General features: G+C 33.7%; 2 protein-coding genes across 2 annotated transcripts; one reads left to right on the top strand and one right to left on the bottom strand.

Moving 5' to 3' along the window:
- Nucleotides 1-685: 685 nt before the first annotated feature.
- LOC132750265 (uncharacterized) lies at nt 686-7,540 on the bottom strand. Its single transcript, XM_060740208.1, has 4 exons — nt 7,528-7,540; nt 3,828-4,076; nt 2,539-2,638; nt 686-1,222 (listed from the first exon to the last, which is right to left on the bottom strand). Exons 1-4 carry the CDS (start codon nt 7,538-7,540, stop codon nt 976-978), a joined length of 609 nt encoding a protein of 202 aa, XP_060596191.1. The 3' UTR covers nt 686-975.
- Nucleotides 7,541-10,390: 2,850 nt separating this feature from the next.
- Nucleotides 10,391-12,584, top strand: LOC132750267 (uncharacterized). The gene has a single exon (XM_060740211.1). It carries the CDS (start codon nt 10,391-10,393, stop codon nt 12,494-12,496), a length of 2,106 nt encoding a protein of 701 aa, XP_060596194.1. The 3' UTR covers nt 12,497-12,584.
- Nucleotides 12,585-15,574: the final 2,990 nt, after the last annotated feature.

Raw genomic sequence — 15,574 nt, 5'->3', positions numbered from 1 at the left:
GTATAATTGTAAGATCAATTTAAGCTGATGTTCATTCATAATAAAATAATTATAGATATTGAAAAGTAGCAAATGTAATTCCTATTATAATTTCTGTTTTAGTAAATTATTTGATTAACACAAGATAGATATATCTGAATAATATGTAGATACTGACTTGGTGCAGTTTGAAATTGAACTCCGACCATTTTATCATCATCTTTTGTTAACGGGACAACATTCTCATCATAGTGTTTACATGGTATATGATCTTTGCACAAACATAATGCATATACATTTTTAAATATGGTCAAATTGTAAACTTGGACCTTGTTTTAAATGTAACAAAGAAAACCAAGGTTGTGTAGGTTCATCTCCATTTAATCAAACTTTAGAAACATCAGTAGTAATGTAAAGACAACCTAAAACATAGAATATTACCAAACAAGTGAATTACATTACAATTCTTTTATGTCAGCCGTTTAAATACGCGACCATATAAATTACACGACCATATATCCGGTCAAAATATTTTATAACGAATGTATATAATAGATCTACAGCAAAAATTCATTTATTTGAAGTAAAAATGTAAAAAGTATTTATAGATTGATAGCATCTGTGTATTCGGATCATATTTATAAACGCCAGTTATACTATTAAAAATAATATCTAATCAAACGTGCAGTATTGTAAAAATTCATGGTATTTGTCTGAAAAATTGTAATTCATTTCAACAGTCTTTACATGCACTTAAGACTTTGACATTTTTTTCCAGACATTACAAGCATACAATAAATAATTTATATAACATTTCCGTGTATATATTTCTTACTCTATTCAATACATAGTGAAAATGGCACGATTCAGAAAAAGAAGCACATTAATTCATTTATTGTTAAATTTTTTACTATGATATTGCAATTATTTGATTCTGTAGTTTTTTTTTCAATTTGAAACAAATACTAAGCACTTTATCAGTATCTTTACAAAATTTTAAGGCAAGACATGAATGTTATTTAAAGTCCGGCTTTCTGCTCTGGGTGTTTGGTTGGTATTTGGCACATAAGAGGCGACATGGGTTCGTAACACCAGTTTCAGATAGTTAAAATACTCTGTCAAGTCAAAATCTGAATCCTTTCCATGGCAAACAATTCTGGGGCAACAAACAGGGAAATGCTCGGCGTGATTGTATTTAACGTAACATCCCATCTCGTTAGTAAATTGAGGACCTGCATCACACCTGAAATCCATCAGATAAGATCAGGTACAATAATATAACACTGTTCATACCTTTATACAAAATAAACGTCAAAAACCTGCAAGTAAATTTTTAATGAGTTCAGATTTCAGTTCAAAGATCCCGATACTTGCGTGACAGACAATAATTTTCTCAGAAATATTATGTTTAAAGGCCCATTATGCCTAAAAAATCTTTTATTTTTTATTTCTTAAAAGCTTTTAAATTTTGATGTACTTAAATAGTACCTAAATGCAGTTACTCATTGGCTCCTTACTGGGACCACTTTTTTCACCTGTTGTAGTTATAGTAAAGAAGTATTTTATATGGAAAATCAAAATACTACTTTGTTTACATTTTGCTACTTATATGACAAATTATTTCACATTTATCGCTACTTTTCTCTTTTAACAAGCATCTCACATTTCTATAAGACCATTTTTAAACATTATGATATGCATGTTTGCCCTTTGTACGGAAGCAAAACTGGTCAGGATCCATTCTGTTCGCTACCAGTTTCTCTACTTGCTGTAGGGTTTGTAAGCGAACAGCATGGATCCTGATCAGACTGCGCGGAAGCGCAGGCTGGTCTGGATCCATGCTGGTCGCAAACGCACAATGTTTGTAACGTGGCTCAAATTATCTATTAAGTTATCTTGCTTCAGAGAAAAATTCATATCGATGTAAACACGTTATTCTTATGCAAACCTAATAGTAGTCATTTACATATGAATATACTGGAACTATGGAGAGTCTTGGTTCCACAATCAACATTTCGAGGGCATAGAAGTATAAATAAATATTTTGAATTTTCATATGCAAACTTTGGACAGTTGTGGATAATCATGCAATGCATGCATGCTCGTTAGGAATCGATTGACTTGTTGCACTATTTGTTTGTTTATATTACAATTCTACATGATTACTAGTACTGCTCTAAATACCATTTACCATAGTTAGGTGTGTTTTACTTTTTGGGAGGATTTTTTAATATATGTAAAAAAACACTCTTATACTGCCTCAACAGAATGGCGCAATGACCGTATGGATAGAAATAAGCAGACACTCAGGTAAAAAACCAACAGGACCCTCAGGTAAAGAACCAACAGAAGTTTGATTGCAGTGATTTTTAATTTTCTGTTTCCAAATGGATCAATCAAAATTTATTTCGGACAAAGTCTTCTCACATAACCAGGTACCGAAAAATACATGCATAAAAATATCTAAGTTTCAGTTGTAATAAGAGTACAATGTATAAAAATTACTATTTTTGAAAAGAAAAACATTAGTATACTGGAAAGTGGTAAACATGCACCTACTCTAAGCATTTTATTCCAGTAGCTTGACATATGCACATAGAACAACCATCATGGAATCGGTCTCCAGTTTTAAGCTGAACTCCTCGAAATAAACATTTATCTGCAAATACATGTATTCATGTATTCATTACAAACTTAAAGTAAAAACATCTTTTTGGCATTACCATAAATTGAACCGCGTCATGACAAAACCAACACAGTGCATTTGCAACCAGCATGGATCCAGACAAGCCTGCGCATCCGTGCAGTCTGATCTGGATCCATGCTGTTCGCTTACCAACTCTATTACAAGTAGAGAAACTGATAGTGAATAGCATGGATCCTGATCAGACTGCGCGGATGCGCAGGCTGGTCTGGATCCATGCTGGTCGCAAACGCACTATGTTTGTTTTGTCATGACGCGGCTCAATTAATTTTTTAAACGATATCCACTTATCTTAGAGCGCGTTTTAATCTTTAATCATTTTTCTCTCTTAGTTCGATTGTAATAAAAACATTTTAAGAACACGTCTAAATTTTTTTCTAAGGCTTGAGTGTAAATGTCGCAACGACGCTAAATGCTTGCCACTAATTGTCGCGGCGTTATTGCCGCTGAATGTCGCCACCGTTGCTAAACTTCATTACAAATACTGTCGTAATTTTACTACATAGTACAAAATATACAGGAGAAGACCTTTATAAGATTAATAACTTTCGGCTCTAATCCTTTTTCATTCGCGTATCTGCATTTTGTATTTATTGTAAAATATTATTAACATGTTGTATTTATTGTTTGAAATAAACTGTCAGAAATAAATATTGGTTTGGTTTAAACATATTTATTTTAGCTCGATTGCGAAACAAGTTCTTGCAACTTATATAAATCACTTTCGAGTCCGCTTCCTGGAACTAACCAGTACTGGTGTCATATGAAGAAACATGGTCGTGACCCGATTAGGGCCCGAACCCATGAACTCTGGGTTGAGAGGCAGACACCTTAACCACTAGGCCACCGCTCCCCTTAAATAAATATTGGAGTCATCCCAAAAGCCCCTTGGTGATATATATTAGGCAATTTACTATACGCCATTTGGCAAATGTTCGCCACGTCTGTATAAAGACATTTTCCCCGTTGTCACATGTCAGATTGTCGTAATGTTGTATTAACATCTATATCGTGTGTGCTCCATTTACAGCAAGATGCATTTAGAATGATCATGTCTAGCTGTGTAACTTATATAATTTATATACATATGATAAAAAAACATTTCTATAATTATAACTTGAAGACAAATGTAAAATTTACGTACCACACATTTCTACTTCACAATATTCCCAACTGTCTTCTTCACTTCCTGTTGGAGATATGTAGCACCAGGGAGAGTCACGTTTCCCTAGAGGATTCCTACAGTAGTTCGAGTCCAGGCCGTCATACCTGAAACGATCCGACGTAAACGTATGGAGATGACGGTTCCAAGGGACGCAACTGTGACCGGAATTAGTTACAGCGGCATTACCTCTGTATGAAACACCGTTATCGTGAAGCGTATAGCAGGTTCCTAGAACAAGTCCACCAAACAATAATATTAAAAAACAACAACAACAAACAAACAGTTTTACAAGAAAAATATTGAAAGGGGAATGTACTTTCATTTATTAATTTCTGGAGGGAAAACGCTATTACATATTTTATCGGCAGAAGAAAATAGCGCTAAATGTGAAATGTGATTTTTAATAATAATTAATTGTAGCAAAATGAATACAAAGTACATGTAGTATTTTGATTTCCATTCAAAATATTAAATCAATATTATTATAGTAATTGCCAATATGAAAAAGACGCAAAAGATGGCTCAAAGAGTAAAACTAAACAAGTCATCACATATATAGAAGGCTTACAAAAATATTATTAGCATTTTTTCACAGGGAGACACAGGCAAAATTTTCATTTCTTAGTTTTGAATTTTTCATTCATTATTCTGTAAATGCCATCAAAATAAATATATTAGACAGTCAAAGGAACAAAACTTTTCTCCATATAAAGAATAAAATGGTGGTTTCCTAACTTGACCCGCGTGGGTCAGGTTAGAGCCCTAGCATTTCACAATAGTTGTCAAAGTGAACTCTGGAAACGTTAAAGAACATGTCAAATGAATGACTTAGGCTTGCTTCAATCATACAATATCCACAATATCTGTTATTGTAACTTCAAGGGTTTGTTCAAGTCACCTGACTTGTTTTAAAACTATTTGGTGATTCTATTGGCGTCTAAATTTTGTTCAACATATATAGACATATTTACGCTTCAAACCCAAAATATATAGAATTTAAACAGAAATTCATGCTGAAACTTCAAGAAAAGTCATTTTAGCGTGATTTGAGTACATAAGATCATTTTAATATTTTTGTCATTATTTTGCCTGAATATCCCTTTAATGGCTTTTAAAAGCTGGCGTCTCAAGACGAGTAAAAAAGTGTAAATTTTGAATGAAGAGTTCAATAAATGAAACAAAAAATGCTTATCACCAGTTCAATTGACGTTCTGCATTTTTTAATGAAAAATATGACCGAAATAACTATTTTATCATGTTTCAATCCCCGTTACTAACGACTTATCGTGAACTATGAATTTAACATAATGTATGCATTTATAGGATGTAAGCGTTGTAGGATACCAATAATCTATGTCCAAGCTGAAGTTAAATATGACTCGTCAAATTATCTTACCTGTGTAGAAACACTGCCCATGCGTTTTAAAAATAAACAAACTAAATATAATGAATAATATTAAAAGTCTCATTCTTATCTAAAATTCCAAATTATTTCACAGTTCAAAACATTTTTTTGTTAAGAAAAATATTTAATAAATTATCGTCCTGGAATAAAGTTTTCCTATTTCGTCTAGCTCCAGGTTATATTTCGCTGTGGGCGGAAAGGGACACCATATGATTAAAAAAATGTAAACAAAAATATGTAATTTCTAAAAGAAAAAAATCAAGTACTGCTACAAAGTAACATTAAACTATATAATTGCTCCTTTTTATTCCTTATTTACTATATTATATCAAAATATTAGTCAATGGATAGAAGATAACATAGTCTAATCTATGGCAGAAATTCAACAACATCGTTTGAGCAATACACCTGCCGACGTTATCTCATCAAATACAACTGAAAGATAAATGTTATTATAAAAAGATTATTTGAGCCGCGTCACGACAAAACCAACATAATGGGTTTGCGACTAGCATGGATCCAGACCAGCCTACGCGTCCACGCAGTCTGATCAGGATCCATGCTGTTCGCTAACAGTTTCTCTACTTGTAATAGAGTTGGTAAGCGAACAGCATGGATCCTGATCATGTGATCAGCATTTTGTGTGTGTTTTATATATAGTATATGTTATTTTGGTTTTGGAGTGATATATGTGGATATATTACCTGTTAAGATTTTATATCACCCGAGCCGTTAGGCGAGGGTGATATTTTATCTTGGCAGGTAATATATCCACATATATCACTCCAAAACCGAAACAATAATTTTATTACCCTTCCCTTGCCGAGTTTAGATGATTTTTTTAATAATCATTGCTGTTTCAAATGAAACGTCGAAATAAGATTCCCTTTAGGATACCTCTTTGTCACAACATGACGTCACATAAATACATGACGCATTTTCCCGTACCTTACGAAAGTAAACAAGTGAAAAGGAGTAGTCTATTGAACGCACTTTTTTGAAATTAATATCAAGCTTTCACAAGGTCATTTTTGTTTTCGATACTGATGGTTATATGTATCATTACTCTACTTTGGTAAATATTTATCATTTGACAGTTAAAAAGTGCTTTTAAATCGGAATTTACACCGCGTAAAATCGAACCGTACGCGCATCACCTAAGCGCACGTTGTTTACAACGTTGGGTACCAAACGGGGAAATTTAGTATGTATATTACCCGTCTGGCTCGGTTATATCAATTTCTTTCGGGTGATCAATATCCAATAAAAAAGGCGGAAAAAATCTGGAAGGGTAATAAATGTTGATACATGGGACAATATCGTATGTGTTTATGTATATTTCCTGAATAAATCGGTTGAATGCCACCCGCCAGTATTCGCTCAGCTCAATGAACGGTACCACCTATAGTGATTTATTTTAGAAAATCAAACGTGTAGGAGTTGTTGAAGAGCAGTCTTTAAAGATACTTTACTATACAAGTCCTTATAAATCATGTGACCCGTGGGACATGGTAAATTTTGAACCCTTGAGCTAAGCTCTGAGCAATGCAGTTTTATAAAAGAAGACTTAAATGTATTTTCCTTTATAAGCCTTGGCAAACAATGTGACTCAGAGGGCGGGGCCATTTTGACCCCAAAACCATGATTGATAAAACTTCAGTTGTAAACCAAAATGCGATGTTAGATGCTAAATGTAGTTTCAGAGAAGAAGATTTTAAAGATTTCGATTTTTGACTCCTGTGACCTACTAAAGCATCAGACTGGAACAATTTATGTAACTTTTGTAGATGACCACCTAACCTAAGGATCATTCCAATCAAGTTTGGTAAAAATCCATCAAATGGTTTAGCAAGAGATGTTGTTGATAACCACAGAAGTATAACCATGTGCAGGTTTCCTTTAACAAAAGCTCACCTCTGAGCACTGCGTGCTAAGGTGAGCTTATTATAAAGGTAAAATTCTATTCATAGCAGACAAGGTAGAGATCATGTTTTTAAAAAGGGAAAATTTAAAGAGGGGTTTATAGTAGACATATGGTTTACCTTTGGCATGGATGTGTTATTGATACCAAAATGAGCCAGATGTTTGGACAAGTATGGATCAAAATAGAAGAAAAATATCCCGTCTTATCCGTATTATACTTGAGGAAATACGGTACCTCTGGATAATTTTTCGGACCAACAATGGTGAGAGACCAAGTGATTCGCAGTAACCGACTTTATTCTCAGGCCCACGGAGGTCACCACCTCTTGTATCAATTGCAATGCAACATACCTAGCTGCACCATCTGGGGTTATGGTTCCCAGTTTAACAGCCAGTGGGTATTTAGTGACGTGATAATACTCTACGTCGTGATTGTTTCCTCCTCAGTTAGGTTCAACCAAAAGTTATTTGTAAGATCACACTTTTCGCACTTTCATCCGGATGGAGAAATCTTTTTCCCATTGTCTAGTAGTTTCAGGCTTTCTGCATGTTTGATTTAAAAACAAATAATTATAAAAGACCTTGTCAAATATGAAAAGTATGGATATAATATCAAACCATGACCCAATTTTTAAAGTGATATTATGCTCGTTTTTCTTTTTCAAGTAGAGCTGATCTATCCATATATTTCAAAAGACTTTCTATAATATAAATGTGGTTGACCAACAATTATATATAACTGCCAAGACTGTCCTACTGTTTTCATAAATTGACTGTTACTCGTAATTTCCAATGGATATTTATAGGAATTTGAGTTATTTATCGTTTATTTAAGTAATATAATTTCATTGGGAAACTTGAGTTATTTATTGTTCATGCTAAGTTAGTTATAAAATTGAAACGAATTATGTTAAATTTTTGACTTTCACTTGTTCACTCACTTTATATGTATACCCTTAGGTGAGCTTAATTTTTACTTTAACAATCTTCAAATTAACAAGACAGTAAAGAAAGGGGCACAACTCTGTAAAAAGGTAACTCAGAGTTATGGGACCAGTGTGCCAATCATGTAAGATAATTGCAGAGAAGAAGTGTCTATATTTTTTTAACCCATTCCCTTCAGTAGTTTTGAAGATACAAACATGCACCCAACAATTTAACCCCAAGACGGCCACATGGATACACATTTTTCACATACTGTGATGCAAACTAACCGACCGCACCGCTTCTATTTTTTTAACCCATATTTTTGTAAAGGTCCTTAAACTTGTGTAAGACACTGCCTGTGTATACAAACCATTGAAGTAAAGTAGAAAAGCTATCCTACAATTAGCAAGGAAATTTATAAAGTTATAAGATTTTTGTGATAAAAACCACTTAAATTGCCTTCCTCTCATCTCTCTGCATGTACAAAAAAAACCAAGAGCAGCTAGAATATGTTCTGTATAGCAACACACAATACATGTCCAACTTGCCAGAGTAAAACTGCTTTAACCACTAACTTGCACATAAAATCAAAGTTACATGTACAAAATTAAATGTCCATGTGTGTGTGTGTTTTTTTTTTTATCAACCCTCTTGTATTTTTAAGGTATTCCGCACCTGAAATCAATAAATGTGCCACTCTGACTAACATTATGTTTATTTGTGTGTAATTATTTCATCTAGTTTAATCGCTCCAAATACGACGGTATGCAAATTTCTTGTAAAACACTCAATATTGCATTCTCTTCAGAACAGTTAAGTATTTACAGGAAATTAAATATCCAAGTTAATTTGAGGAAAATAAAGATAAAGTATGTAAAAAATATTAATCAATTTTTCCAAGTATTTTCCCCTTCTGTTAAGACCGGACAGAAAGTATTCAAATTGTAAAAATGTAAATGAAGACAATGCAGGGATATAAATTTCAAAGAATATAACATCATAGTTACATAGTGTGAGGCACATTATTCAAAGAGTAATATTACTTACTGGAAACATAAAAGGTATTTATTTTTGTGAGATTATTTATAGTGTTGGAGCGTCACACAACCCGCCATTTTCCGGTACTTCCGGTAGGTGCCTTGCATTATTTTGCCATTTTAAGATGGATAATTCAATTCATCACGTCGATTTAAATATGATCATGAATAAAAATGTAAGAATTGCCGAAAAAAGTGATATTTTTACCGAAAAAGCACCGATAATTTTCTACTTTGCGTACATGATTTTTGTCAAGCTTCTAGAGGTTCTGCTCCAACACTGTAGTGTAGAGATAAATAATTATTTTAACCATTTTAAAATTTTATAAAATACCTATTGTTTTTTCTCTTGTATCACAACAATTTCAACAATAAGTAACAGATAATAACTTATAAATAATAAGTATACTTAACATGCTTGTATAAATGATTTATTTTTGATTATTTCATTAGACGAGATTTCCTTAATAAACAGCACATGGTTTCAATTTTCTTCGAAAAGAAAAACATGGTATTTTTGAAGATCTAAAGTATGCAGGATTAAATGCGATTTTACTTAATAATAATAATGATAATAATAATAATGATGATAATAGTGATAATACTGATGATGATAATATTAATAATAATGATGATGATAATAATAATTATGATAATAATAATAATAATTATAATAATAATTATAATAAAATTAATAATAATAAAATTGATTATAATAATAATTATATTAATAAATTTGTTTACAGTAAGACTGCTTATTTATTACAACAATTATAAACGTTTTATCTCTATATAAATGATATCACGTTGTACTATTATTTGGCGCGCTTTTCATTTTGTATTAGCTAGGTTAAAATGTCTTTTCAAACATTTCTTTGTGTATATTAAAAAGAAAATTTGTTTTTGTTTAGTTTAGTGTATTTCACCTCGTGATCACCAAAAGTTAATATGAGCCGCGTCATGACAAAACCAACATAATGGGTTTGAAACCAGCATAGATCCAGACCAGCCTGGGCATCCGCGCAGTCCGATCAGGATCCATGCTGTTCGCTTACCAACACTATTATATGTGGGGAAACTGAAAGCAAACAGCATGGATCATAATCAGACTGTGAGGATGCACAGGCTGGCAGGCTGGTCTGGATCCATGCTTGTCGGACTATTTCTTTTTTTTTTTTCTTTTTTTTGAAATGTTTTGAAATGCAGTAGCACAAAAAGGGTAAAATCAAAAGACGATTGTATTTTTCAGAATGTTTCAAGCACCAGATTACTCATTGGAAGCTGCATCAATGAAGCTGTCAGAAGTTCTCGCTGATATAGGTGTGGATACCAGAATGGTACTAAAAAGGAGGAGAGCAATGCTTCTTATGGAATCAGCTGTAATGCAGTCTTACTTGGTATTTTTGAGAAACCATATTTATCGTCCCTATATGATGGGTAGTCAAATTGAAGGCACAACTACATTAGGACTAAACTCAGATACTGACATTATTTTATGTCATAACATGTACCGTGTGATACAAGATTGGAGTGACTGGCAACCCGGTATAACAAATCTACTGATGATTCAAGATCGTTCTGTATCTCCAGGTTATTGTCGACTTCAAGTGTTAAGACGTGATTCTCCTCTACCTATCCGACGTTATAGGTCTGTACCTGCCCTTCGTTCCAGTTGCAGAAGAGACAGAAATGGTAGAATATTACTGAAAAATTCTTTGGCATCTCATTTATTGTGTTCTGATCCTCATGAAGGACTAGAAAGACATGGGCCAGCAGTAACAAGCAACAATTCTGCATTTGAGTATGATTGCGTTGTTGCCCTTCCCTGTACAACATGGCCATTACAAGCTAGACAATGGATGCACCAACAAAGTGTCGGTCAGTGGCCTTCTGATGAAATTAAACATTACTGCTGTAGTTCTGGATGTTTTCTTGTTGGAGTTGGTCAACATGGCAGTGAAGATGAGGAGCTTGAATGGAGAATATCAACATCTTTAGCCGAAAGATGTTTAATGTACAATCTAAACAGAACACAGATTCGCTGCTATGTCTTGATGAAAATGATAATAAAATCATTCTTAAATCCATTATTAAAAGAAGCAATTTCTAGTTACATGTGTAAGACAGTTTTGTTTCACTGTATTGAAAATACCCAGTCTATCATCTGGCAGGAAAAGAACTTAATTGTATGTTTATCATTGTGTATTCATAACTTGTACACTAACATTCTTAATGAAAATTGTCCACATTTTATCATACCTGGAAACAACTTGATGAGAGGGAAGATTACACCTGAAATCAAACCTTTTATACTGGATATATTTCAGCGTATCATCAAAAGTAATGGGTTAGCACTTCTAGGAATCAAATGTGATGATCTTGGTACAAGGCTTCAGCTCAAGTTCAACAATATATGCCCATTAAGAACATGTGGAGATATTTCAGTAAACCTACTATCCTTAATAGCTAACCATCTTACTATTGAGTCTGCCGAATTTAGCCATTGTATCTATTGGAATACGGACCCAATACAAACATTAAAGCAGAGAATTTCTGATCTAGTCAGTCTTCAATGTCATGGACAAGACAAGACAGCTCTCAATCTTCTAGCGCCAAGGCTCTGTACAAGGCTAGGATCTGTTTTAGCTTCCCTCAACATACAACAGTATAAGACAATATCAGCTGAGGCTCTTAACTGGATCTCCCTAGGTCTAAATACTGATGTTGCATCTGGTAAACTCAAACTTGCTTCGATGCTATACTGTACAGGGAAGTTTCGAAAGGCTGAAATTATTCTGTGTGATATTGAGAGGCACTACGACCTTGACATTGTTGAGCCATTTTGTCGAACACATAAATACAGACAAACCAGAAGGCAAGGTTTTAAAGCACTATGTGATCAACAAAATGAAGAAGCTTTACAAAACGCAACAGCAAATTGTGTACAATTTTGGCCATGTGAAGTCTATTGTTCTCCAAAGGAATTAAGACAGGAAATGTTCAGATCTACAGAAGAAGACAAAGCTTTCAGAACAATACAAGACTTCTGGATGGACTATGCTGAAGTGGATTCTCTAACTTTTCTCTTCTTTCTACAGTACAAGATATGCAGCCATCTCAACAAACAGGAAGATAAATGTGCGGCACTCTCTAAACTTACCAAAACCATTGAACAAGAACCAAACCTTGCTCATCGTGAAACAGCCTTGAATTTGTTGGGGCAGTGCATGGAACAGGAACACAGACAGGTAAATGCGTTCCAGTGTTATTCCCTGTCACTGAATATAAGGAGGAGAAACAATGCTGCAAAGATTCATATCTGCAGACTTTTGAGTACACTTGTAAACAATCAGTAATTAAAAACAACGCATAGATGATTAACAGGACATTTGTGGCTTAACATCTTCTTCTAAACTAGGTGCTAATGCACCGTATATGGGAGAATAAGTATTTTGTTGCAAAGTGGTATAACTGCCAATTTTAAAATGACAGTAACAAAAAAATCCTTGTTTTGCATAGAAAATGAATAGCTTATAAAATTTATATAAACATACACATATCATTAAAACAATTTCTATAATTATAACTTAACATAAATATAAAATGTAAAATTTACGTACCTACCACACAATATTCCCAACTCTCTTCTTCACTTCCTGTTGGTGATTTGTAGCACCAGGGTGGGGGGAGGGGGGTCACGTTTCCCTAAAGTATTCCTTTAGTAGTTCGAGTCCAGGCCGTCATACCGGAAACGATCCGACGTAAACGTACGGAGATGACGGTTCCAAGGGACGCAACTGTGACCGGACTTAGTTATGACATAAAACACCGTTATCGTGGAGTATGTAGTAGGTCCACCAAATAATGAATTAAGAAAAAAACAGCAAATAAAAAAATAATTAAATAAATAAATAAGAATAAAAAAGAAAGGAAAAAGAAAGGCACATTAAGCCTTAGAAAGGTATTTTCCTTTATTTCTGTAGAAAGGAAAGCATAAGTATATGTTTTATAATGTTACAATGAATTAAGTGCATCAAAATAAAATAACGCTGAACGTAAAATGATTTGTATTAACGTACGGCAACAAAATGAAAGCAAATATAGTAGTATTTTGACTTCGATCCATGTAATCAATATTATAAATTTAATATTAATTGCCAATATGCAAAAGACGCAAAATATATGGCACAACGAGATACGAGTTGGAAACTGTAACTAAACATCAAATATAAAAAGCTTTGGACAAATTTAAAATAACACTTTTATATTAGAAATGGCCAACAAGCTGGCGTTTCAAGACGAGTAAAAAAAGTGAAAATTTTGAATGAAGAGTTCAAAAAATAAAAACAAAATGCTCCTCATCAGTTCATTTGACGTTGTGCAATTTTTTAACGAAAAATATGACCGAAATAACTATTTAATCATGCTATTAACGAATTATTGTGGACAATTGAACATAATGTGTTGTAAACGTTGTTGAGTAAGATACAAATAATCTATGTCCAAGCTGAAATTAAATATGACTCATCAAATGACCCGCGTCACGACAAAACCAACATAATGGTTTGCGACCAGCATGGATCCAGACCAGCCTGCGCATCCGCGCAGTCTGATCAGGTGCTGTTCGCTATCAGTTTCTCTACTTGTTATACGGTTTGTAAGCGAACAGCATGGATTCTGATCAGACTGTGCGGAAGCGCAAGATGGTCTGGATCCATGCTGGTCGCAAACCCCTCAAATTGCCTTGTCTTTAAGAAACACTGCGCATGCGTTTTATGAATAAACAAATTAGATATAATGAATAATATTAAAAGTCTCATTCTTATTTAAAAATCCAAGTTATTTTACAAATAGAACAAAATCAATATAAGTTATCGTCCCGAAATAAATTTACACTAGTTTGTCTATTTCGTCCAGCTCAAAATTTCATTAGTTAACGCCTGAACTTGAACTATCGCGTGCAACTAGCGAAATTTAAAGTGGTCGAGAGGGGGCCGTACGAATAAACAAGAGCTGTCGGAGGACAGCAATGCTCGACTATTCGATAGAGTTGTCACAAGGATGTTTCATTGAGTCAAAAGGAAATAAGTAAATCAGAGTTAAGGGACCTGTGCCAATCATGTTAAAAATTACAGTGAAAATGTATATTCAGTTTCATTCCATTCCCTTCAGTAGTTAGGAGATACCAGCTTACAAGAAAAAAGTTAACCATGAGTTTCCTTGAGTATAAAAAGAGGTATAAATTTCGAAATAAGCCAATCAGAGATGTCCGATGACAGCATGCTCGACAATTAGAGCAGTTATCAAAATAATGACATTGGACTAATGGAAAAGACAGAGATTGAATACAGGTCTACCTTTTGACAGACCAGCACTCCACTTGTGCGCTAGCCAGGCTGGTTTAGTGGAAACACATTTTATATTTATCAGAATATCATTATGAACATGACTTTTGAAAAGAAGTTTGAAGTACTGCAAGTGAAAATTGAAATATTTATTCAAAAAGATGCAGTTATATATGAAACAACTGGTTCTTTTATAAGTATTTATGAAGATACCGTCATAAACTTAAGTTAAGTTACCAAATCATAAAAGCAAATAAACATTTGAACAAAGCAAAAACACTTTGGAACAAAGTACAATTTCGGTCAAATTGCAATGTGTAAAGGTGTCTTAATAAAGATGTGAATAATTATGATAGCAAAAGAAATTCTGTACACAAGAGTACATATTAACTATAACAAGAGCCCAGTTTGAACGGGATGATTCTCCCCGAATAGGTTTTTGACACAGGAAAGTACACCTCTTAAAGTTTCAGAGTTATGTCCCTGGACAAAGTGCAATAATCCCAGAATAAGGCAAGGCAGATCAACTGTTCTTTGCACTGGACCTCTAATAGATGAGATCTATCTACCTACAAAGATGGGGCTGAACAAAGTTATGGTTCTTTTCCAATAAGATCTATCTACCTACAAAGTTTCATGTTGATATCTCTTAAAATTTGCGAGTAATGTTCCGGACAAAGTTTAAAGTGTAAAATGAAAAAAGGGCAATAATTCAAAAATTAGGCATGGCAGAGGTACCGTTCTTGTGCACTGCATAGCTAACTATTGAGATCTATCTACCTACAAAGTTTCATCTTTATAGCTCATAGTTTTAGAGTTATGTCCCGGGCAAGATTTTTCTAAAAGGGGAGATAATTCAAAAACAGGGCTGAGCAGAGGTATTGTTCTTTTGCACTCGCTTCCACCCAATGAGACCTATCTACCTACAATGTTTCATGTTGTTATGTCTTATAAATTGCGATTACTGTTCAGGACAAAGTTCAAAGTGTAAAAATGAACAAAAGACAATAACTTTAGAGTTATGTCACGGACAAGATTTTTCTAAAATGGGAGATAATTCAAAATAGAGTTATGGTTCTTTGAAACTGC

Source organism: Ruditapes philippinarum, unplaced genomic scaffold (genome assembly GCF_026571515.1).
Source record: "Ruditapes philippinarum isolate M1 unplaced genomic scaffold, ASM2657151v2 ctg5153_1_1_1_1, whole genome shotgun sequence".
Classification (NCBI taxonomy): Eukaryota; Metazoa; Mollusca; class Bivalvia; order Venerida; family Veneridae; genus Ruditapes; species Ruditapes philippinarum.
This window is presented reverse-complemented; position numbering and strand designations above follow the sequence as displayed.

Bases quoted from the DNA above. Each gene is read 5' to 3' on its own strand.
- LOC132750265 (XM_060740208.1), bottom strand. The intron at 2,639-3,827 runs GTACGTAAATTT...ATGTATTTGCAG, and splicing joins TTGTGAAGTAGAAATGTGTG to ATAAATGTTTATTTCGAGGA. The intron at 1,223-2,538 runs GTAGGTGCATGT...GATGGATTTCAG, and splicing joins ACTGGAATAAAATGCTTAGA to GTGTGATGCAGGTCCTCAAT.
- LOC132750267 (XM_060740211.1), top strand. From the start codon at position 10,391: ATGTTTCAAGCACCAGATTACTCATTGGAAGCTGCATCAATGAAGCTG.